Raw genomic sequence first — 26,467 nt, forward strand, 5'->3', positions numbered from 1 at the left:
CTATAGAATATAACGTGATAGTATACTGTTATAGTATAATGCAACACTATACTATTACAATTTGGTCCTTTTTAAATTTTTCAAAATTTCCCAATGGGTCCTTTTTCAATTTTCGAACAGATTTCTCATGCTTTTTTCAAACTTTTTCCTAAATGAGGTGTTTGATAAAGTTCTATGGAGGTATTATTGACAACATCGAAAGCAAACGAAGGAGTACACATAAAATAGTAATATACCTATTTGGTATATTTATATATCGTTTGGGTATACTATTGTCTTTGACACTAATATGTCATTTTATTATACTTATATTTTATTTTTTATATTAATATATTATTTTGGTATACATATACTAGAAACATTTACAGTTATACACATATGTAAAAATAAGATAAAAATGAAAGAAAAAAGAAAAAGATAATAAATTATAATGTATAATTTATTTTTAGAAATAGTTGATATAGAGAAAATACAAAAATATTTAAAAGATATACTATATCAATTATCTTTTTATATGAATAAAATAAGGGAAAAAAGAAAAAGAAAAATCAAAGAGAAACGATCCAAAAGAGTGAATGGAACAAGATTATGGAGAAATAAATAAATAAATAATTTGAGAAAAAAAATAATAAAATTAGAAGAAAAGGAAAAGAGAAAGGAAGAAATGGAGAAAAAGAAAGAAAGAATAAAAAATACGGAAGATCAATTAATGGCATGCTATGGAATGGGTATGACGGGTAAATAGTTTAAAACGGGTATTATCAGTAAATTATTTGAGTTGTGTTACATAAATGAAGGGATCGAAAAGATTATGGCAGATTATGTTCACCGAGAAATGACCCAAAATTGTTATATGTTAATTTATCCCAAATTTGTTCCACATGAGGTCAGGAGTTCAATCCAAGATTCAAAATTTGCCAAAATTAAACACCACGAGTTTAAAAGAAAGCAGTCTATGTTGTTGAATCAAAGATTAGTTACTAACCAACAAGGGTCGTGGTGGAGTGGTAAGTACTCCTTTATCTTTAACCAAAGATCTCGAGTTCGAGCCCCCGGGTATGGAGTCGTCTTTGTTAAGGAGCGCTTTATCCCAAATATGGGACTTTCCAGCGCGCCTCTGGATTTAATCGGGCCCCAATATGGATACCAGACACCGAGTGGGAAACAAAAAAAAGAAGATTAGTTGCCGAGTTTTGCTATTCGTGACTATTATTTTTTATTGTATATGTCACGACCCTAAACCCGGACCCGATCGTGATTGTGTCTTTCGTGAAGACAGGGCCAGCCGATACTTCCCATTTCAATTTTAAGCAGTTAAATAATAAGATTCAAGTCTAAAACATGAAAAAATAACCCAAGGTTTAAGCAGTCAACAGTACAAATTTGCGGAAGAACAACCCAACATAGCCCGATACCGGGGTGTCACTAGTCACGAGCATCTACCAATCCTAATACAAGTCTGAAAAGTTTATAAGTTATTACAAAATGTCTGATAAGAGATAGAATGATAAAGGGGGAGAAACACGGGACTGCGGACGCCAAGCAGCTACCTCGTGGACTCCGAAATTCGTCGGGAGCTCTCAACTCACACTAGCAGGTTCCGCAATGCCTGAATCTATACACGGGGTGAAGGGAGTAAAGTGAGTACTCCAACTCAGTGAGTAATAATCATAAATAAAGACTGAAAGCACGAAATCAAGTAAGACACATTACATGCTATAATGAAGTAGTAAAACCATTAAAACGGTGAATTAGTAAAGGTACGAATAATCATATAAGTCCAATTTAAACTTCAAGAAATACCTTTTCAACAATTAAACAGATAAATGACAGACAAATAAGCTAGATAAGCACATAAAGGTAGTCTCTCGGGCACAATGTCAACAATACCAGCCCCTCGGGCTATCTCTCATATCACAATGGACACCCGCACTCACTAGGGGTGTGCAGACTCTTGGAGGGGCCCCTTACGACCCAAGCGCAATATCAAACCATCTCGTGGCATCATCATTAGGCCTTCAGCCTCATATCAACAAGCCACCTCATGACGTACATATATTAGGCCCTCGGCCTCATAATCATAATCAGTGTTTCCTCACAACATAGGCCCTTGGCCTTACTCAGTCAGAATCTCATAGCCACTCGGGCAACAGTAAAACATAGTGCTCAGCCCAAAATATCATTTAAAATATCATTTAAGTGTTAAAGCAGAGTAAACATGACTAAGTTATGAAAAACAGTAGAATATAGCATGACTGAGTTCAAGTATAAAGTCAAACATTGAGGAAATATCAATAAAATCCCATAAGGGTTCAAATCGTTGGCACGAAGCCCAAATATGGCATTCAGCCCAAAACATGATGATAGCAAATAGTTTTCAGTCAAATACGCGGTAAAACAGTCATCCGGGACAGACTAAGTCACAATGCACGACCCCACGCTCGTCATCTAGCGCGTGCGTCACCTCAATATAGCATAACGATGTGCAATCCATGGTTTCATACCCTCAGGACATCATTTACAATCATTACTCACCTCAATCCAGTCCAAACTCTAGCATGCGGTGCCTTTGCCCCTCGAATCGGCCTCCACTCACGTCGAATCTATCCAAAATCAGAATCATGGCGTCAAAATATGCTAAAGGAACGAAGCCCAAGCGAAAATAATCACTATACAACACAAATCCCGAAATTACCAAAACCCAATCCCCGGGCCTACGTCTCGAATTCCGGTAAAAATTACATTATTGGATTCCTTATCACTCTCCGAGTTCATACATACCAAAAGTATCAAAATCCAACCATAAATGACCCCTCAAATCCCAATTTCTAGGTCTCCAATTTCAAGCCCTAGTTTTTCCATTTTAGGTTTAATTTCCATGATTAATTAGGTAGATTTCACATTAGAATCGAGTTTTATGTCCATGAATCTTACCTCCAAGTGATTTCCCTTGAATCCCTCTTCAATCCCCTTCAAAAATCTCCAAAAACACTCAACAATGGAGGAAATAAACCCCAAAATCGCGGACAAGACGACAATTTAAATATTCTGCCTAGGCCTAAAGCCTTCTTTGCGAACGCGGTCAAAGCCTCGCGTTCGCGAAGCACAAAATAACTTTGACAAAAATTCCTCTTTTGCGATCGCGACCTACCCATCGCGAACGCGATGCTTCCTCAGACTAACGTTTCGCGATCGCGTTGCCCCTCTCGCGAACGCGATGAATAAACTCCTCTAAAGCTCAGCTGCCCATTTTCTTCTATGCGAACGCGACACCACCCCGCGAACGCGATGCACAAATACTCAGCCTTTCGCGAACGCGGAGCCTTCCTCGCAAACGTGAAGGCTTAAATCCCAGCTTCCTCAACTGAGCCTTCGCGAACGCGAGGACCCACTCGCGAACGCGAAGGTCATTTCTCTGCAGCACTGACCTGCAATTTTCTGCAACTCCAAACATCATGAAATGGTCCGGTTGACCACCCGAAACTCACCCGAGGCCCCCAGTACCTCAACCAAACATACCAACATATCCCATAACCTCATTCAAACTTGTTCCAACCTTCGGAACGCTCAAAACAATATCCAAACACCAAATTCGCATCGGAAGCCTAAAAATTCTAAAATCTTCTAAATTACGCTTTTGATAAAAAAAAAAAAAAACAACCAAACCACATCCGAATGACCTGAAATTTTGCACACACATCCCAAATAACACCACGGAACTACTGCAACTCTCGGAATTCCATTCTGACATCTATATCAAAATATCACCTATTAACCGAAAATCGCCAAAAATCCAATTTCGCCAATTCAAGCCTAAATCTACTCCGGACCTCCAAAACTCATTCCGATCACGCTTCTAAGTCCCAAATCATCTCCCGAAGCTAATCAGACCATCGGAACTCACATCCGAACCCTCTAACACATAAGTTAACATCGTTTGACTTTTCCAACTTAAGCTTCCTTAAAAGAGACTAAGTGTCTCAAACCTTACCAAATCTTTTCCGAACCCGAGCTAACCAACCAGATCACGTATAGAACCCATAGATAAAGCAATAAGAAGCAGAAATGAGGAAAGCAGAGAGGTAACTCATGAGACAACTGGCCGGGTCGTCACAGTATATCAACGGGGTTGTTGTGGAGTGATAAGTACTTTTTCATCCTTAATCACAGGTTTCGGGTTCGAATCCCTGGGTATGGAGTCGCTTTTGTTAGGGAGCGTTTTACCCCCAATGTGGGACTTCCCGCTGCGAATCTGGATTTAGTCGGGTTCCGTACCGGACACCCGGCGGAAACAAAAAAAAAAAACTTGTTGTGCTAGTAGGTTATTTTGTCCAGCCAATTCAATGTGTCTTATGTTGGTTAGCTCCTTACTATTATGCACAATTTAGTTAAACTTTGTGTTAATTACCTTTAGTGTGAAGTATAGTGCCAAATCTAAGTAATATTTCAGTATATTGACCAAAAGAAAAGGACAACAGTACTTGTTCCTTGCATTAAAATTTCAAAGCTCGCCAAAAAATGCTACTCAAAGGGATTATCTGTTCCATTCAAAAAGTTATTTTTCAAACATTAAAGATTAGAGGGGTTCAATGAATTATAAACTTTACTCTTAAAAAAATAAATGCATCACACTTTTTCCTTTCATTCGCTAAAAGAATTGATATGGATACACTATAGATTTAGTTTTTCCTGGAACTTTGCCCTCTTGCAAATCTATTACTTACTGCAAAAGTGTATACTTCGACTAGAGGTGTTAAATGGACGGGTTCAGTCGATTTTGAGCGGGCCAAAGCGGGTTGAGTTAGTATGACCCGCTCAAAAATTACTTGGGCTAAAATGGGTTGGATCAAAATGAGCAAAAATTTGGATCATAGCTCAATTCGTCCAACTTTTATCAAGTTTTATTTCATATGTGTTATTTTCTTATGAATTGTATAACTACTAAATATTTTTTTTTTCCTTTTTGTTATGGTCATATACCACATATCAAACAAAACAAAAAATATTTCTAAGATATTTTGGCAAAGTTATCATATCACTTCTAGCTCGTACCAAAAATTATTTACATTTAATAGCCGAAAATTCTGTATATTATATACAAAAATTATATAACAAAATATATATTTTTTGACTATTATTTTAAGAGTGACTATATAATATTATTTTTCTTATTAAGGAAGGATGAGAGAAATCCAGAAACTTTTTATGAAAAGGACAACAAATGACCGATATCGCAGGAACTATGGTCCCTCCTTATCTCCAGTACCACGGATATACCTATTGGCTATTATATTTTTGGGTAGGTTTGGAGAAACAGTCTCTATGCCCCTTGGGTAGGGGTAAGGTCTATATACATATTACCCTCCTCAGATCCTATTTGTAGAATTATACTGGGCCGTTGTTGGTAGGTTTGGAGAAATTTTCGTCAAAATAGCACGGTATAACCAGTTTTCGGACTGGTCAATCAAAAATAGTCACCGTTTACGAAGTCAATGAAAAATAGCCACTATTTTGCTGCAACAGAGACAGGTCCCGTATAATATACGGGAGTTCGGTGCATCTGTGTACGAACTCCAGCATATTATGCTGGACCGGTATACTTTGCTGACTCCTGTATAATATACGGGAGACTGGAGCACCGGTGCTCCAAACTCCAGTATATTATACTGAACATTTATACTTGCTGAAACTCCCGTATATTATGCTGGAGTTCTAGTGTACTCATGCTGGAACTCCAACATATTATGCTGGAGTTCCAGCATAGTTATCTTGGAACTCCCGTATAATATGCTGGAGTTCAAGCATACTTATGCTGGAACTCCAGTATAATATACGAACATATTTTTCGGGTTTTGAACAGTGTTTTCGCTCAGATTTATCTTTACATGAAAAGTGGCTAAATTTCGATTACTTTTGAAACTATGACTATTTTTGAATGACCAGTTGTAAATCTGGCTATTTTTAAATTTCTCCCGAAATTTTCTGCATTATAAATAAACATCAATCCGTCTTAATTTATGTGACACTATTTAACAAGATAGAATTTTTAAAAAAGAAAAAATTATTAGAATTATGATCTAAAATAAGTTTAAAATTTATGTGATTATAAATAAACTAAATTAAGAAGTTTAAAAATAAATTATTTTAAATATATAAAGTTATTCTTTTTTTTTAAAACAGACAATTAAAGAAAATGTCACGTGACTTAGGACTGGGGATTATCATAAATCGCAATCTTCTTTTCTTTTTTTCTTTGATTTTTCTAATTCTTGATTTCTGCACCAAGTAAAGGGGTCATTACTATTTGCCTTTATTAATTCCACCATGTTACACATGGAACAAAGTCAACAACCCCAGTGACCTAATTCACACAATCTTTAAGACTACTTGTTTTTTAACGGAAAATACCAAAGATATTTCAAATAAATAATATTATTCCCTGTCAATATTATATTTTCTCCGGTTCACTTTAAGTGATTTTTTGATTTTTTTTTTTATGGTCCATAATGTTTATTTTTCAGATATCAAGAAGGAATTAACTTCTTCTTTCTAAAGTTGCCCTTGGAGCAAAAAGACTAAGAGTAATTTGTTATATTTTCGATGAGCAAATTAAGGTTAATATGGTTAATTTCATTGTTAATTAATGATAAAAGGTAAATTTCTTAATATGTATGAAAAGAACCCAAAAAGTCATTTAAAGTGGGCCAACTGGAGTATTTCTTAAAGGTTTTTACTCGTTCCACTACTAGAAATTCGATAAAATCGACCACGATTAAACCGGCCAAAGTTGGCCGGTTTTTCAAAATATTTATTTTTTAATTTTTTTTTACAAAACCGACCAAACACAAAAATACGGGAAACTATTTTTGAGTCCCGCAAAATTTATTTTTCAAGAAACCGATCAACTTTGGTCGGTTTTTCATTTAAAATAAATTAAAATTAATATTAAAAATATCGACCAAAATTGGTTAGTTAATTCGACCGGTCATTTTAAAAAATCGACTGAATTTGGCAGGTAATTTTATTTTTTAATAAAATCGACCAACTTTGGCCAGTTATTTTCGTGCGAAAATACAATTAAAGAGTATAAATGAAATAAAAGACAGTCTTAAAACAAAATGCATCAATGATCTAGTGGTAGAATAGTATTCTGCCAAAGTACAGACCCCGGTTTGATTCCCAGATGGTGCATTTTTTAATAACATAATTAAAATACCGACCAACTTTGGTCGATTTTTTCGGAATTTTTTTTTTGAATTTAATTGACCGACCAAAGTTTGTCGGTAATTTCCGACCAACTTTGATCGGTATGCCTTTCCGACCTTTAAAATACCGGTCACACGTTAATGTCGCGTTTTGGATGGTTATTAGCTATTACCGACCAATTTTGATCGATTTCTTTAGACAATTTTTCCCGAATTTCTAGTAGTGTTCATTGCGAAAACCATTTAATATTTAATTGTAAAAGTATTTATTTAAATTATTCTTAAGCATCTTAATTAATTAATACTATACTAATGTCATAATAACGATAGATTTCAAACAAGGAAAAATGTGATAAATAATTTTTGTATAGCGTGGGGGTAAGGTCAATATGTACATTATCCTCATCAAACCCGATTATGCGGGATTACGACTAGTATGTTGATATTGTAATTCATCTATAACGTCAATTATTTTAAAACATATTAATTTCGCCCAAGCTGTTATAATCCGATTACTTATAAGGTAGGGTCAACGCTCGCCTCCCCTAATACCTAAACTAGTAATATTTGGGACCAAAGAGAGCACAGTAATAAATATATGAATAATAAATTATACTTACACTAATTTAGAAGAAGACTTGTATTTATTAAAGGAGAGGTAAGTTAGGTAACACAACATAAATAAGACACAAAAAACTTGATCAAACAATTAGAAGGAAAAAAAAAAAAGGCAAATGGTTTCTTCTTCTTCAGCTCCATCTTTGCAGGTGAAAATTCCGGCGACCGGAGAAGGAAAACTGACGATAAACGTGAAGTCGCCGACGTCGGAGATGTATGCAGAGGTGAAACAAGCAGATAAAGTAAAAGATTTGGAAAAAGTGATTAAAAAAGCATGGGGAGATGATTATTTGGATCTTTATTACAAATCAATTAAAATGAAAAGTGATCAGCCTTTATCTTTTTATAATTTAAGAGATGGTTCTATTGTTAGAGTTTCTCTTCTTGCTGAACCTCCACATGAATCTGTAAGTCCATTTTCCTCTAGCTAAAATTATTTTTTTTTTCCTTTGAAAATTCTTGTATTTTGAGAAATTAATTAGATTTTACCGTCAAGGGCTCATCTTTATTCCGACGTTCGGGTTCGAGCCTGGGTATGGAGTTGTCTTTGTCACGGAGCGCTTTACCCTCAATGTGGAACTTTCCGGCGCGAATCCTGATTTAGTCAGGTCCTAATGCGGGTACCGAACACTGGGTGGGAAACCAAAAAGAATTAATTAGATTTTAATTTAAAATGGAAAACTAAATTCAGAAATTAATTGATTGGAAATTAAATTAGAGTTACTGATTGAATATGCACTATCGTTATCTTATCCAGCTAATTACTTGCTGCTTCTTTTTTGTGGGGTCTTTAAATTGTCAGTAGATTTTAATATTGAATAAATAATAGGATAAATATCTTTTTATATTTCTAAAAGTGCATATGATCTGTATTTTGAATTTTTGATATTCTTAATTTTATTTTGTAAGTGAATTGATAAACTAAGTTATAAATTTGACCCTTTTAGAAAATGAAATACATTATCGAGTTTATCTACTGACTTTTAGCTGGACAAGAGTGTGATTTTACTTTTTTTTTTTTTCCACTTAATATACAATTCTCTACCAGCCATAATTTTTTCTACAGAGACATTGACAATATTTACGATTTAATTTTGTTTCCTTTTAGCATTTAGGGTTAGATTGCAATAATATTCGTCGTGAATGCTTCCAGCGATAGAATATTCTATCAGTTGAAGGAATAAGCTTCGTCGTCTTGAGCCTAGGGTCTTACAGAAATAGTCTCTATCTTTCGTACAGGGGTAATGTCTGCTTATATTCTACCCTTTCAGACCCCACATATGAAATTTTACTGAATTGTTATTATAGTTGAAGGAATGAGCTATTATATTCTTATATGATCTAGGTAATTGTTATCTCATGAGTTAGCTTTATATAATTAATCTTCTGCTTCTTTACATGATAGTTGTATCATCCCATCCTAAATATCGAGAACTAGGCATTTTAAAAGGTGTTAGAATTAGGGATCGTTTGGTATGGTGTATAAGAATAGAACTGAATATGGTGTATTAATAATGCTAAGATTAGTATTAGTTATGCTGACAGTTATGTTGAAATTATTTCTTACTAACTATTTGGTTAGTGTATTAAAAATAAAATGTATTGCATAAGTTTTTTTAAAATTTGTTTACAAAAATACCCTTGGACGGTTTGGAAAAGGTTTTGAAAGAGTAGTTTTGTCTTTCTACATGCTTATCTATGTATTAAAAATTATGATATTATTAATCTCATGATTTGCTATGTATAAAAATAATACTGAATAGAGTGTATAACTAATATTAGTTATACATAGGTTGAAAAACAATATCAAACAACGGATTGTCAAAGCTAATATATATAGTATTAGTTTTCTTAAGACATCCAAACAAGCTCTTAATGCTTTATATAGTGGTAGAAAGATTGAACTGTTGTTTTTTATATTGTCTTATATCTTTAGTTTTTTCTTTTAACTTCTGAAATTAAATTAAACCCAAGATCAACTGTTTTTACATTATTAGCTTTAAAAAAAGTCGGATTAAATTTAATCACGGCTTGCGCATAGAGCTTGACACTGGAGCGTTACATGTACAACATGTTTTTGATTGAAACAACGAGAAATACTATTATTTTCTACGCAAAAAACCAAAAACTAAAAACAAAATATTAAAATTAAAAAACAAGAACTAACATCGGTATCAACGGCATTTAATGACTGTCGATATGTATTAATGATTGTATCATACATCCGTGAATTCCAGCTCATTGTTTCAAGTGCATTTTATTCAGAAAAATATCTTGTTTAGTGGTTATTTCTTAAATTTCTCAACTTTGGAATTAGCAAGTTTGACCAAATGTACTTTGACTATAGATCACTCTTTTGGATTTAGTAATTACCATGTGTTGAATTTTTTTTGGTTCCCAACCCACTGTCCGGTATCTGTATTGGGGCTCGACTAAATTTAAATTTTCATCTAGAAGTCCCATATTAGGAGGTAAAGCGTTCCATATTAAAAACGACTTTATACTCAAGTCTCGAATCCGACACCTGGATGAATAACCACTTACCGCTCCATCGTTAACCCTTTGTCCATGTGTTGATTTTTCTTACTTATTTAATCTTGGTTTCTTGAAAATGCAGAAATCTTCACGTGAAAACAAGAAACATGCCAAATTACAATTGGAAAGGAGGAGCAGCACCAGCACCAACTCTATTAATGGTGGAAATGGCTGTGGCAACGTTGTGTTTCATATGGCTAAGATGTTATCTCAATTCTGCTCTTCCATTTTTCCCAGCCATTAATTACTACAATTGATTGAGGAAGAAGATTTATATAGTACTATTACTTAGTTCCTAAAGTACGAGTTAGGGAAATGGAGCGCCCTTTTATTAAGAAATAGACAACTTTAATTTCGAGACGTCAAGAAAATCGAGCTAATATGTCATCGTTAAAGTTGACATAGCTTAATAAATACTATCAATAAATTTAAACACCCTGAAATTTTAGGTGAGCTTTTTTGAAGTTCTTCAGGGTTTCTTAAGTTTTTATTTTATTTGGGGCGAAACTTGTACTCCAATAAATCTATTATAGTCTATCCATAAAAACAAAAATAAACATCTATTAGACTACATAATGTATGTGAGATATTTTTACTACCATTGGCTATGTGTGAAATCGCCAATGGTACAAGGCACTTATAATTTAAAGTTGTTTTGGTAAAATATTGGTGAAGTGTGTTTCTTTATTTCGCACTTTGATTAATTCTTGCATTCGTTTGATTTGGTCATTAGTGTGAGTTACTTTATTTTATTGCTACTATTCCCTCATGTCCATATTAGGTGTCCTAATTACTAAAGATATCTGGTCCAAATAGTTGACATTTCAGAAAATCAAGATATAATTAATTACCTTTTATCTATTTTGGCCCTTAGTATTAAAATATTCTTGAAAGAAAAAATATTGACTATTCCCTCCGGTCTAAAATAAGTGATTTTTTTAGATGTTTTCACACTGATTAAGAAATTCACCTTTTAACATTAATTAGTAATAAAATTGATCATATTAACCTTTACTATCTCTTCACATAAATATTCCTAGCACATACTCCAACACTATTTACTCCAAGGGCAATGTAGGAAAAAAAAATTAATTCATTCTTGAAATCCGGAAAAATCACTTATTTTGGACAACAAAAAAAAGCCAAAAAATCACTTATTTTGGACCAGAGGGAGTACATAGCATAAAAAACTTAGAAATGAAGAGTATTAAATAATTGTATAGTAGTAAAAAAAAAATCCTCTTATTAATAATTTCTTAAGGACAAAAGAGAAATAGGACAATTAAAATGGAGCGGAGGGCGTAGTGATTAGCAATATACCATATGGTGCTCGTGTTTACTTCGAAAGAATAAAGAACCATTTTATTGCTTGTCAAATTCTTATCAAGTAATAAAGCCATCGTCATGAAGCTTTAGGTTTTAAAGCTCATAAAGACATTCAATAATTGATGAGACAAAGATGATAGAGCTATGACTATGCAATAAAGTAAAATTGATTTGATAACTTATGTGAACAATAAAATTTAACTTATTATCCGAATATTAATTAATTATTTTTATTGAAATCTATCTCTAATAACCCTGTAAGGACTTGATTGTATAATACTTCTTACTCCATCGATACATGTAAGTATGTAACTTCCACTCAAACTAGTTTTGCAACAAATTTGCCTTCGAATAATTATCTTTATAGAATACTCATTTTAGTGATTAATTGTTGTATAGTAGTTGTTTCTTGATTTATTTAGTTGTTTGGTGACACACAACGACGAAGTTGTATTATATACGACAAAAAATTATTAGTAATTTTTGTTTTATTTGAAGTTTAGTTACCCCTACACTAGAGATGCAATATTGAAAGAAGCAGCTTTTAAAATTATACTACTAAAAGAATTTCGCGATTATTTATTTACTTGCTTGGAAGTACAATTTGGTCCTGATAAATTTAACTTTCAACTTACGATATTTTTCCTTTTACTATTTGTATAGTTTTTTTTATGGGTCCAAAGGAAAGCACTTACGTTAAAATTATATAATATTGTATTGTTTGTACTTATATCAGTAGCTAGTACTACTTTTTCAAGATTCCAACAACTATTTCTTTATTTTTTCGGAGATGTTCAATAGTTTTTTCATCTTTGTATTATTAATGTATTTATTTATATTCATATCTATCTATATCTATCTATCTTATTATATTAAAAGCACGAAGGTCCTTAGCGAAATATCGTTCGCTTTTTTATCCTTTAAAAATAAAGTTCACAGTGGATAAAAGTGTAATTTAAATATTTTCCAAATATGTAAGAATGATCATTTAATTATTTTTTTAATATCTAGGATATTGAAATCAACTATAATTCTGATTATTAAAATTTTCCATAGTTGAATTATGTAGAAAATCTTTATATTTAGGATTCTAAAAGCAATTAAATTTTATTTTATATAGGTTTCCTTATTTCAAGCCCATTAGATGTAGTAAACTATAAATTTTTATCATTCAAAACTTAAAATTTAAGTACTCATATTTGTACTATATTTTTTGCGTAGATTAGCACTTCTTTAAAGCTACTAAAAAGAGGTAAACATAAGTTATATATGACATAAAAGTGGAATACTCATTGTATTTGACAAAATTAAAAGTAACTGTAGATAAATAAAATTTTATTAAATTTAAATCCACAAGTAATTTGGATTTAATCATGTATTAAATATATATTAGTCCAAATGATACTATGGGCTAGTATAATCGGGTCGGTTATTTAAATCTAAAATAAATTGATTTAAATAAAAGTCCAATATATTATTGGGCTAGCCCGCAAATTGGTCTTCTATCAAATGGGTCGGCCCATAAGCCTCAAGCCCAATGATTCACTAGGGTTTTCTTGGAGATTACTCCACCCCACACCTATATAAATGGGTCAAAGGAGAAGACTAAAAAACAAGCAAGTAAGCAGAAGGAAAGGCTAAAGAGGCTCTGAAGAATAACATCAAGATCTCCATCCATATCTGCAATCGTCGTCTTTTGTCAAATTCCAAAGGCGAACTCAAGTCATAGGCGAACGACTTCAAATTTTCCGTTCGTGATAACCCAACACCAAATCCTGGTTCGTGACGAGCTTCAAATCGTTCGTGGCGTACTACAAATCTGAAATCCATCAAGTTCACTCTTGAACCATCATCCGTGAGGAGAAGAACCAGAGGACTACATCTCTTTAGATTTAGAGATATTTTAGTGATTGTAACCCCATCACTTGAAATTAAATATAATATTTGTCGCTATATTTTTTGTCTTGATTATTATTTTTCAAGAGCGAAATTTAGTTGTTACAAATTTTGGCACGCCCAGTGGGACTATCTCTACCTCTCATCTCTTCTCAACTCTCAACATTCAAGATCACTAAGATGGCTTCAAAGAAGATCGAAGTTGCTGACTCCAAGTTTTATTCTGACGTTGAAAGTGTCCTGAACATTACTATGGGGAGTCTTGGGCCAATCACCCGAGCAAGGCGAGCGTCTTAAGGCAACAAGCACTACAAGTGTCGTCTGCACCAATGCATGCTTTGAGATCTTCATCATTCGAAGAAGAAAGGTCCTCTTCTAGCAAGTCAGAGAGAGGATATAATATTGCAGAAGTTGTGGAGAAAGCTCTTGCTCAACCTACTTTATACAATACCAAGAGTCAGCTTACCCAACCTGATGATGAAGTCTTAAGTGTTGGTTCTACGCTAATCTCGCCACATGACATGTTCCAAACTGAGTTCAATCCGTGGGAAGGTCTCGGTTATTCTTCATCATCTGCAATAATCATGGAGGCAACGATGACTAACACCACGACAATGGAGGAGCAACTTGCAAACCTGACAAAGGCAATTGATGGGTTAACAAAGTATGTTCAAGATCAAGATGTCCGTATCGCAAAATTGACAGGCATAGTTGAAAGCATGATGGATGGAGAATCAAGTCATGCACCTGGAAAGCTTCCTGAAGTCCGCGAGAAGACTGATCCTCCAACAAAACAAGTGCCATCCACCAAAGAACTTCATGTCTCCTCTGAAGGATCAGTTCACATAGAACAATTAAAGGAATTCATTATGGGAACTATCAAGGATAAGTATGAGGTCACTTCAAAGTCTTCTCTCACGTACGCAAAGTCGTATACTACAAAAATCGATAGCCTGAAGATGTATGGCAGCTATCAACCTCCCAAATTTCAACAGTTCGACGGCAAGGGAAATCTAAAGCAACATGTTGTGCACTTTGTTGAGACATGCAACAATGCAGGGACTTATGGAGATTACCTTGTCAAGCAATTCGTCCGCTCACTAAAGGGGAATGCTTTTGATTGGTACAACGACCTCGAGGCTGGATCCATTGATAGTTGGGACTAATTGGAGCAAGAGTTTCTCAATCGCTTTTATAGCATGAGGCGTACTGTGAGCATGGTGGAACTTACGAACACTCGCCAATGAAAAGATGAACCAGTTATTGACTTTATCAATCGATGGAGGAATGCAAGCCTTAACTGCAAAGATAGGCTAAGCGAAGCTTCTGGCATAGAGATGTGCATCCAAGGAATGCATTGGGTACTTCGTTACATCTTGCAAGGAATTAAGCCCAAGACATTTGAAGAACTTTCCACCCATGCTCATAATATGGAGTTGAGCATGGCTTCTGCGGGAAACGAAGGGCTGCCCATCTACGAACCTCGCAAGGGAAGAGATAAGCAAGAAGTCAAGAAATGGAGCAAGTTCGTACCCAAAAATGAAAGCAAAGAATCCATGAACGTCAATGCCTCTCCTTTGAAGTTTACTACCAAGGCGAGCAAAAAACAGAGTATAAAAACAACTTCCTCTCAAGACAATGCAAATCGGAAGTTGACTCTCAAAGAGATGCAATAAAAGGAGTACCCATTTCTAGATTCCGATGTGCCTGCAATATTTGAAGAACTCCTCGAGTTAAAGCTTATTGAGCTGCCATAGATGAAACGACCAGATGAAGCTGAAAAAAGCAATGACCCGAATTACTACAAATACCATCGGCTTGTAGGTCACCCTCTTGAGAAGTGCTTTGTTTTCAAGGACAAAGTTATGTATTTGGCTCGTTAAAAGAAGATCGAGCTCGAAGACGAAAAAGCAAGCACAAACCATGTGTCCATTACCTTTAGCTCATTCGATCCGATTGAGATATGCATCTGTGAAGGGAATGAAGATGAAGAATTGTTGGAGGATGACAAAGTCCGAGTTGATCAACCTGATGAAGAAGGATGGACCCTGGTGACTCATCGAAAACGCCGTAAATTAAGTATGCAAAAAGGATCAACGAAGCAACCTACGAGGAATAAGATGGTGAGAAGACTAAAGAAGCTACAAATTGTTAAGAACCCAAAGAAGGTGGAGATAGAGACACACCATCACCAAAAGCCACGCCACCCGGTGACTTTGGGAGAATTTTTTCCGAGTTGGTTTCGCACGAGGATTTCTGACGATGATGACAAGGCCTTGTGCTGTAATGCTGATAAAGAAGAAGAGGAAAAGAATGAAGTCAAGTCAGCACTCTCACCATCACTGTCTAATAGTCTTGTTGAGTCCTCTTTCTAAGAAGCAGATGTCTGTAATACAAAAATCACCTTCATTGAAGACGATCTCCTACTTGGTGAGGCACCACACAATCGCCCTTTGTTTATGGTGGGTTATGTGATCGAGAGGAGGATAAACAAAATCTTGATAGATGACGGATATGCAGTTAACATTCTTCCCATTCGCATAATGAAAGAACTCGGCATCTCAACTGAAGAACTTTCTGAAAGCCGACTGATGATTCAAGGATTCAATCAAGGAGGACAAAGGGCCATAGGAGCTATCAATCTGGAAATCACCATGGGAGATATGCAATCAACTGCATGGATGCATATGATCGATGCAAAGGCTTCATACAATTTGTTGCTTGGCAGGCCGTGGATATACGAGAATAAAGTTGTCCCATCAACTTACTACCAATGTTTGAAATATAATAAAGATGGAGTCAAAAAGAAGATAGTTACTGACGACAAGCCATTCTCTGAAGCCGAGGCATACTTCACTGATGCAAAGTTCTACTTGAAGAACCACATCATGAAGGGAGTAAAAGTTGATGACATCACGAAGGCCAAAGGCAAGAAAATAGTTCATTTATTTCGTTACGTCCCAAAAGTGAAGAAAGATGAAGGAGAATCATCAAGCCTCCAAAAAGGTGCACTAAGAGAATTAACCCTTCCTATCAAGCAGATTGATACCATAAAGTTATCTTCAAAGCTACTGGAAAATTTTGTGGCCCCTCACATGCTTCTATATAAGGAACTCCCTACGAAACACACAAATTAAGGTTTTAATCTGAATGCTTACAGGTTGTTCGCAAAGGCTGGATATGATCCCAATGAACCATCTAAGTTAGGGAAGCTCCCACCTGAAGCTACTAGGAAAGCAAACACGATGAAGGATAATGAGCATGTGGTGAAGCAATCATGTGAGGGTCTAGGTTACAAACAACCCCCACCAATTCGCATCTCCATTAGAAGAGCAAGTATTAACTATATCACGACGGAAGATGAACCCGCTGGTCCTAATAAAAGGCCTTCTGTCTTTGATCGACTTGGAGAACCAACTACAAGAATTTCTGTATTTGAGAGGTTTGGGCCATTGAAAAGGAAGAAGAACAAGTCCCATAGAAATTATGAAAAAATAAGAAGACCTTTGCCATCTAGAGTCCAAAGTATCTCCAAAGAGTGTCAAAGCCTGGTCCCTTCCAGAATGAGGCAACAATCAGAACTTTTGATTTCATGCGGAGAGGTACTCAAAGTGAAGACTCGCACAGTGGTCCACACTAGAGAGCATGACGAAGATGAAGAAAGTGTAGGATCTTCATATCACATTACTACAAATAAGGAGCAATACACTTCATCCCTGAGGAAATTTGACAAATATTTGGGAGATGCCTCTTGGTGTGGCCATATATCTTTTAACGATGATGATACTCAAAAAGACGAAGATGTTGAGGACGCTCCTGCAGAACTAGAAGAAGGAATTAAAATGACTATTGATGCATTGAAAGAAGTCAACCTTGGCACTGCAGAAGACTCCAGGCCCACCTATGTAAGTGCCCTATTAACCACAGATGAAGAAAACACTTATGTGGAGCTACTCAAAGAATATAAAGATGTATTTGCTTGGAGCTACAAAGAGATGCTTGGTTTAGATTCTAAGGTAGCAGTTCATCATCTCGTAGTCAAGAAAGGAGCTCGTCCTGTTAAGCAAGCCCAAAGACGCTTCAGGCCAGAATTGATCCCATCAATCGAAGCCGAGGTCAATAAACTTATCAAAGCTGGTTTCTTTCGGGAGGTTAAATATCCTTCATGGATTTCAAGCATTGTTCCTGTAAAGAAGAAAAATGGCCAAATTCGAGTTTGTGTCGATTTTAGAGACCTCAATAATGCATGCCCTAAGGACGAATTTCCGCTCTCCATTCCAGAGCTTATGATTGATGCCACCACCGGATACGAGGCGATGCCTTTCATGGATGGATCATCTGGCTACAATCAAATACGTATGGCACCAAAAGATGAAGAGCTTACTGCGTTTCGCACTCCTAAAGGCATTTATTACTACAAAGTAATGCCTTTTGGCTTGAAGAATGATGGCGCCACATATCAAAGGGCAATGCAGAATATCTTTGACGACATCCTCCACAAGAATGTGGAATGCTATGTCGATGATTTAGTGGTGAAATCAAGAAAGAGAGGAGACCACTTACAAGACTTAAGAATGGTGTTCGAACGACTCCGGAGATATCAACTTAGAATGAACCCGTTGAAATATGCCTTTGGAGTTACTTTTGGAAAATTCCTTGGCTTCATTGTTCGACATCGAGGGATTGAGATAGATCAAGCCTAAGTTGACGCCATCTTGAAGATACCCGAGCCCAAAAATATCCATGAACTGAAAAGTCTACAAGGAAAATTGGCGTACCTTAGAAGATTCATCTCAAATCTAGCAGGGAAGTGCCAACCTTATAGCCGACTCATGAAGAAGGGTATACCTTTTGAATGGTACCAAGCTTGTAGTAATGCATTCCAAAACATCAAATCCTACTTGATGAAACCTCCAGTTCTGGCAGCCCCTATACCAGGAAAGCCATTGATTCTATATATTGCAGCCCAAGAAAGGTCACTGGGAGCCCTTTTGGCCCAGGAAAATGGTGAAAATAAAGAAAATTCCCTCTACTACTTGAGTAGGATGATGACCCCAAATGAGCTAAAGTATTCTCCGATCGAAAATTCCCTCTACTACTTTCAATCTCATGTCGTCCGTCTCGTCTCAAGGGCGAACCCGATCAAGTTTGTTATGTCAAAACCCGTCCTCAATAATCGATTAGCAAGGTGGTACCTCCAATTTCAACAATTCGAGATTGTGTATATCCCACAAAAAGCTGTGAAAGGACAAGCTTTGACAGATTTCTTGGCAGATCATCCAATTCCTAATGATTGGAAGTTGACTGATGAACTAACTGATGAGGATGCGATGGTCATCGAAGTGCAACCACCGTGGAAAATGTATTTTGATGGTTCCGCACATCGTGAGGGAGCTGGTGCAGGTGTTGTGTTTGTCACTTCTCAAGGGGAAGTCTTGCCATATTCCTTCACCTTAACACAACATTGCACCAACAACGTTGCGGAATATCAAGCACTCATACTTGGGCTTGAGATGGCCATTGATATGAGACAACTCCAATTACATATTTTTGGAGACTCTAAGTTAGTGATCAATCAATTGCTAGGTAGTTACGAGGTCAAAAAGCCAGAATTGCGTCGTTATTATGATTATGCACAGAAATTGATTGGATGGCTTGGTAATGTAACTCTTCAGCATGTGCCAAGGAAGGAAAATAAGAAGGCTGACGCCTTAGATACTCTACCTTCAACATTGACTTTGCCCGGCCAGACACAAATCACTATCTGCCAAAAATGGATAGTGCCGCCAGATGAGAACGAGGATGAAGAAAGCAAGCTCGAGCGTTTGGTAGCCGTTGTTGAAGCTGTGAAGGTTGATTGGCGACAAACCATGATCGACTACTTATGTTATGGGATACTTACAAAAGATCCAAGAAGAAAGACTGAAATTCGTCAGCGTGCCCCTCGCTTCCTTTACTACAAAGACACTTTGTATCGAAGATCATTTGAGGGAGTTCTCTTGCGTTGTTTAGGGGAAGATGAAGCAACTCAAGCTATGCAAGAGGCACACTCTGGAGTTTGTGGATCACATCAATCTGGGCCAAAGCTCCACTTCCACATTAAGAGGATGGGTTACTACTGGCCAACAATGGTGAAAGATTGCTTAGATTATGCTCGAAGATGCAAGGCTTGCCAGTTTCATGCAAATTTTATGCACCAACCTCCTGAAATGTTACACCCTACTGTTGCATCTTGGCCATTTGATGCTTGGGGATTAGATATTGTTGGACCACTTCCAAAATCTTCTGGAGGACATCTATACATCTTGGCCGCAACTGATTATTTCTCAAAATGGGCAGAGGTCGTCGCTCTCAAGGAAGTGAATAAAGAGAATGTTGCAGACTTCATTCGAGTGAGCATTATATATCGTTTTGGCATTCCTAGTTATATAATAACAGATAATGGCAAACCGTTCGATAACAAATTGATGACCAAGATCTGTGAACTTTTTGGCTTCAAGCAACATAATTCGTTAATGTATTATGTTGCTGCAAATGGACTAGCCAATGCATTTAACAAGACGCTTTGCAACTTGTTAAAGAAGGTCGTCTCCAAGTCTAAAAGAGATTGGCATGACAGAATGGAAGAAGCTTTGTGGGCATATTGTACGACTCATTGCACGCCGACACAAGCAACTCCTTATTCTCTTGTTTATGGAGTCGAAGCAGTTCTTCCTCTTGAGCGTCAAATACCGTCCTTGCGACTCGCTGTCCAAGAAGGTCTTACTGAGGAAGAAAATGCTCGCCTGCGCCTTGAAGAACTTGAGTCCCTTGATGAAAAAGGCTAGAAGCTCAACAAAGTCTTGAATGTTATCAAGCTCGTCTTTCTCGTGCTTTCAACAAAAAGGTTCGATTGAGGTCCTTCTAAGTTGGCTATCAAGTTCTTGCAGTAAGAAGACCTATTATCACCTCTCGCAAATCTGGAGGCAAATTCACTTCAAAGTAGGATGGTCCATATGTTATGCAAGAAGCCTATTCAAGTGGAGCTTACAAGTTAGTTGATGCAGATGGCATGAGAATTGGCCCTATCAACGGGAAATTTTTAAAGAGTTACTATCCTTGAAGAATAAACGCTACTTGACGCACGAGCCTAAACTGCAAGTCATGAAGCTCCTTAATGCACGAGCCTAAACTGCATGCTGCTACGCTCCTTGACACAAGAATCTAAACTGCATGTTGCAAAACTCCTGGACCGCATGAGCCTAAACTGTGAACGGCACCCAAAAAAAAAAAAGAGTCCGCTAGGTCGAAAACCTCAAAAGAGGCGGCCTAGGCAAAAGTTAGGACACAAAAAAAAACTCACCTATTTTGAACTATGTTATGACTTGATCATCTTCACCGAGGTCCGTAGGCATCTTAGAGTTTCATTCTAAGTTCAGTCGCATAATCTTCAAAAAAAAATGTGTGGAATACATGATCTGGAACTTTAACTAATCCAGAAGGTCTTATGCCGCAAAGACTCCTATATGCATGCGAATCTGGAAGTTCACTGCAGTCGCGTCAACTTTGCGAATTTTCTGTTGGTAGACCGAAAAAAGTTCTTCCATGAAATTCATAGATACTTCAGGTCTCTGAGTTTGCTTTCTAACGGCATGGATGGATTGCAATTCCGACACTCCAAGATCAAGATACAATTATTTTCGCCGAAGGTATGCAAATCTGAAAATTTACTGTAGTTGAGTCAACTTTGTGAATTTTTTGTTCACAGTCCGAAAAGCGTTCTATTATGAAATTTATATGAGTTTTATATCTGCGTGCCTTCTTTCTAATGGTACATACGGATTGCAATTCTGACACTCCAAGCTCAAGATACAATTATTTTCGCCGAAGGTACGCAAATCTGAAAATTCACTGCAGTTGAGTCGACTTCGTGAATTTTCTGTTCACAGTCCGAAAAGAGTTCTGTTATGAAATTTATATGAGTTTTAGATCTCTGGGCTTTCTTTCTAACAGCATAGACGGATTGCAATTCCAACACTCCAAGCTCAAGATATAATTATTTTTTCCGAAGGTACACAAATCTGAAAATTCACTGTAGTTGAGTCGACTTCGTGAATTTTCTGTTGACAGTCCTAAAGGAGTTTTGCTATGAAATTTATATGAGTTTTAGATCTCCGAGTCTATTTTCTAACATCACAAACGGCTTGTGATTTGGATGCTCCTATCTCGAGATGTGATTTATTTTGCGCAGAGTGTGCAAAGCTGTGAGCTAAACACGGGCCAGACGTGTAGATCAACTTTGAAAATTAATTCCAGCTGATACAAAAGGAGATTCGTGCTAATTTTTTGATATGTTTTAGTCCTATGAGTCCAATTTTGGTAGAAGCAAGCGGCTTATGATTTGAAGTCTCCTACAGCAAAATATGAATTCTTTTTCGCGAAACAACAAAACCAACATACAAGACATATGCTGAAATTTAAGAAGGAAATAATTGGGAGTAATGGAGGGAATCCGGGTCTCAAAGAGAAATATCACATATTAAAAGAAATAATAAAGATAACTTTATTGCTCCAAGACATAATTACTCCATTACATGATATTAGTTATAAAAAAAAATCGCAAGTCGAGAATCCTAAGAAAAAAAAAACTCTAAAATCATAAAAAAGGTTTGAAGCTAAGGGTTTGTTGGCGGCTCGTCTCAACTGCCCCTTTTAGGAGGGATAGTTTCTCTGCTTTATCGTCAGATAATGGATGATTGGCTTCAATGGTATAAATCTCCCCTTCGGTAACGTCAACGTTCTCTTGACTTTTAGCCAACTTCACCTATTAATTGTCCAAGAGTGCGATGATCTTCTTCTTTCTGGAGGCCAAGGAAGCTAGCTGTTGTTCAACATTCGCAAGACTGACTTGAAATTTTTCTACAGACTCACTCACTTTTTCATATTCCTATTTTGCATCATCGAGGTGTCGTCGTGCATCAGAAAGTGACTCTTGGTGAAATTTTTTAGTCATCTTGGACGATCTTAAAGCATCGTAATCTGCGTACATCTTGAAGAAAGCCTCGACGAGAGCCTCTAAGGTAGAAGTATCAATAACATTTTCTTTCTTAATTTCCTCAAGACTCAAAGCAATACTTTCCTCCAACTTTGTGAAGCTATCCAGAGAATCAAGAGAGAACTCTTCGATCCATTCACACAAGGTATGCCATATCGTATTAACAAAAGAAAGTTTAATACGGGAAATAGTCTCTTGTTGCTTAAAGTTTGGAGCATCAAGATGCAACGGCGATGGAGTAGGCTCGAAGGCTTTTAGACGTTTTGCTTGACTTGCGGCAACCTCCATCTTACTCGTCATGGCTGGCTTGGAAAGCACAACATCTTCCGGAAGAACAAGGTGCGGCTCTTTGGGTACACTCAAATCTATCGACGGAGCATTGTTTGCAGCGTGATGTTCAACACCATCAAATAAAGTGTGAGGACTTTTTGCGGCCACACCGAGGGAATTTGGGCTTGTAACACAGTCTTCCACTGTGTCTTTACCAAGCACGTCATCATACAACTCATTGACGCCCAACTGCAAAAAAAAAAAACAGCAAACTTTAGTGTTTCCAAAAAAAAGGGAGTAAATTTGAAGGAAATAATATTTACTCGTTTCTCCAGTTCAGACAACGACATCGTTGAGCTAGGGTCACCCTCTACGAAAAATCCAGTATCGATACTAAGAGCATCCAAGTCAGCAAACTCACTATGGCTCGTGTCCTTAGCCTTCTTCTTTGAACGATTCCAATGTATGTCGTGACTAACATCACTCTCGTTCGAACTGGAAGTTGCACTAACATTCAAAATCTCATTGGGCAAAGCAGAAGCTTGAATCCTTTCCTCGTTTTTTGGCACGACGTTGGTTGTCTTCGCAACATTTTTGTTTGGTGAAGTAGGAGGCGCTTTCCTTTTGCAAGGATTGTTCGTCACCTCTACAGTGGCAGTAGTTGTCTTGGAAGTCAACAAAACATGTTTAGCTCCTTTATCCACATGGGCTTCCCCGCCCGTCGAAGGGGTAGACTTGGGTAAGACCTTGGTGCTTGGCGACGGATCTTTCGATCTTAACTTGGACTTGGAAGACCCTTCGTGAGTGTTCTTTTGACATTGATCATCTTTGGAGGATAAAGGAATATCATCTTTCCTTGGAACTTTCAAAATGATATGAGTACTTTGTCGGGAAGAATGCACTCGACGAGCTGACCACCAATTTGCATACTCATGAGTCATTAGAGGTCCCTCTTCTGATGGACGCGTAGGGACAATAACCTTTGATGAACCTCCAAGACGAACACATGAGTCCCATAATTGCACTAGCATTTTCAGTGAGCCGTTATAGGGTCACTCTATGAGGTTGCCAGGAACATCTTGACAAAAGCCGAATTGACGACTAAATCTACACGGGCTATAAGATTCCACAATATGAATGTTGTCATGCCTAAGGGTAATGAAGCTTGAGTGAAGACTTATAAAAAGGTCACTCCAAGAATTCGATTGTTCGTCACGATCGGTAAGATGCAATTCCCTCCCTTGTAGCATAGCCAAATGGTGAAGCTGTCGCGCACTAACTTGTTGAAACAACTCACGGGCATTACTAAGGTCAAAAAGCTTGGCCATCTTCTTGCCACAAACCTTGCACATCTGCAGACCTCGTTGTGGACGCTTAACACGATAGTAGGTGTCAAAATATTCTCCTATCTATCCATATACGTAATGAATAGGAAAGAGTGCTTTGCAGGCACCCAAATCTTGAGAAGTGGAGACCTCCTTCAAGCCATGATAAATACTTTCAAGGACGGGAACCGCCAAGAAAAACTTCTCTCCATGAGCCATCAGACTCGCGATTTTGAAGACACTAGCACGAATGTAGTCGATCTTCTTATTGGGGAACACAAATTTGCAAAGCCAACATGCAAGGAAAGCCGCCAAATAAGTCTCAGCTCTAAGTGACTCCTCCACGCCAAGCTCAATAAAGGGGGCATTCTCCTCATCGGTTCGTGGTAGGAAGCTCGCGTCAATATTCCCAGAAGGATTATGATTCAACTTCAGCCTTGTAGTCCGATTCCTTGATGACTTTTACGGAGGCTTGGCATACCTACTCGGGCCTCGAAACCAAAACTCCGCCCAATCACGAATGGAGGCCTCGTGGACATCATCCTTCATGAGTTTGTAGAATGTCGAGAATAGATGCAGACAACTTCTTGGGAGGAAAGGTTTTCCTTGATCGTCTTCTTGTGTCAACTCCTTAGCTGAGGGGATAACTTCGTCGTAGAAAGACCCATGCACCGGAAGGCCTCCGATTGCTCTCAAGTGCCATAAAGAGATAGAGAGTTCACCAATGGATGTAGAAATTGTGTTGGTATATGGACGCCAAAGCTCACAAAAGGCACGAAGGACATTCTCATTGTAGTCATATGTGAACAACGAAGAAAAGATGACATCATAGACCTTGATTCCATCCAGAGTCAACTTATTGCGGGCAACAACATCTTTTACCCACTCCTAATATTTGGACGTATAGCGAACTTCACCAAATCTGGAAGGAGGAATACTCCAAGTGGCGAGACGTCCATCGTAATCACGATGAAGAGGACTAGCAGACGCGACCTTTTGATGGGTGGAAGACTTCAAAAGTAGGACCTTCATGTTGGTTGCTTTGCCTGAAAATCTGTCCAATGCATCCTTCGTCTCTCTAGTCGACCATTCTGCAAGATCAAGGGAGGCGTCAAGCGGCTTTCTAGCGAGCGGGAAAGCACCTATCACCGGAGGATGAACTTTTAAAGTTAGAACTTGGACGCGCGGATTCTGCTTGTCGCTAATAATCTCAAGGTGTGGGTATGGTGTATCATGGTTGATGAAACGCATCCTTTCTGATGGAATTCACAGCCCTATGTGCTGCTCCGAGAGTCTGCGAAAAAAAGGGGGAAGAATCTATGAAAAAAAAACAGCAAGACAGAATAGGGCAGCATATCATAATATGTTGCCTAAATTCGAGAAAACATCTGGGAATATATCAACATATTCTGATTATGATTTTCACCTATGTCGTAGCTCCGGAATTCTAGTTTCCGTCGCCATAAACCGCTCGCGATTTCGGCATTCCTAAACCAAGATATAATTTTTTTGGTTAAGACGCGCAAAACTGAAATGTCGAGCGTGACAGAACTTGAACCAAGATTACAAAGTTCACCTGGGATGATACAATATTAATTTAAATCCAAATTTTGGTATGAGTCTAGTTTTTGTTGCCACAAACTTCTCGCGATTTCGGCATTCCTACACCAAGTTATGATTTTTTTGGTTAAGACGCGCAAAACTGAAATGTCGAGCGTGACAGAACTTGAACCAAGATTACGAAACTCACCTGGGATGATACAATACGAATTTAAATCCAAATTTTTCGTATGTTGTATTACTCCAAGCCTAGTTTCTGTACCCGCAAACCTATCGTGATTTTGACGTTCCTACACTAAGATATGAAGTTTTTGTGAAGACGCGCAAAGCTGAAAGATCAAACACGGCAGCACGTGAAACAAAAATTAAAAACAATACCTAAAATGGTACAGAAGGATTTTTGCTCCGGTTCTTGGATATGTTACAGCTCTCCGTGTTTTGTTTTAGCAAAATCAACCGGCTCATGTTTTTGATGCTCCTATGCCAACATGCAAATTTTTCTTTTGAGGGGTACAAACTGCAAATAGATGCCAAAGAAAAATTAAGGACAAACGGCAGAGAACCTTCATGGAAAACATTCTAGGGCCTCTTCTATTTATAGAAGTGTTAAGTCAGCTGTTGTTAGCTTGATGAACAAGAACTTTCCTTTAAAAAATAAGATTCAATTGGTCGTTGACTACAAGCCTCATATGGAAATT

General features: G+C 37.2%; 2 protein-coding genes across 2 annotated transcripts; both read left to right on the forward strand.

Annotated features, from left to right (window-relative positions):
• Positions 1-7,850: 7,850 nt before the first annotated feature.
• LOC107775024 (uncharacterized) lies at positions 7,851-11,062 on the forward strand. The gene is made up of 2 exons (XM_016594693.2): positions 7,851-8,230; positions 10,441-11,062. The coding sequence occupies exons 1-2, from the start codon at positions 7,940-7,942 to the stop codon at positions 10,600-10,602; spliced, it is 453 nt and encodes a 150-aa protein (XP_016450179.1). The 5' UTR covers positions 7,851-7,939; the 3' UTR covers positions 10,603-11,062.
• A 4,977-nt stretch (positions 11,063-16,039) lies between these two features.
• LOC142165000 (uncharacterized) lies at positions 16,040-18,283 on the forward strand. Its single transcript, XM_075223654.1, has 2 exons — positions 16,040-16,635; positions 16,741-18,283. Exons 1-2 carry the CDS (start codon positions 16,040-16,042, stop codon positions 18,281-18,283), a joined length of 2,139 nt encoding a protein of 712 aa, XP_075079755.1.
• Positions 18,284-26,467: the final 8,184 nt, after the last annotated feature.

This window comes from Nicotiana tabacum, chromosome 10, assembly GCF_000715075.1.
Source record: "Nicotiana tabacum cultivar K326 chromosome 10, ASM71507v2, whole genome shotgun sequence".
Taxonomy (NCBI): Eukaryota; Viridiplantae; Streptophyta; class Magnoliopsida; order Solanales; family Solanaceae; genus Nicotiana; species Nicotiana tabacum.

Bases quoted from the DNA above. Each gene is read 5' to 3' on its own strand.
- LOC107775024 (XM_016594693.2), top strand. From the start codon at position 7,940: ATGGTTTCTTCTTCTTCAGCTCCATCTTTGCAGGTGAAAATTCCGGCG. The intron at 8,231-10,440 runs GTAAGTCCATTT...TTGAAAATGCAG, and splicing joins CTGAACCTCCACATGAATCT to AAATCTTCACGTGAAAACAA.
- LOC142165000 (XM_075223654.1), top strand. From the start codon at position 16,040: ATGGTGGGTTATGTGATCGAGAGGAGGATAAACAAAATCTTGATAGAT. The intron at 16,636-16,740 runs GTTATCTTCAAA...GAATGCTTACAG, and splicing joins AAGCAGATTGATACCATAAA to GTTGTTCGCAAAGGCTGGAT.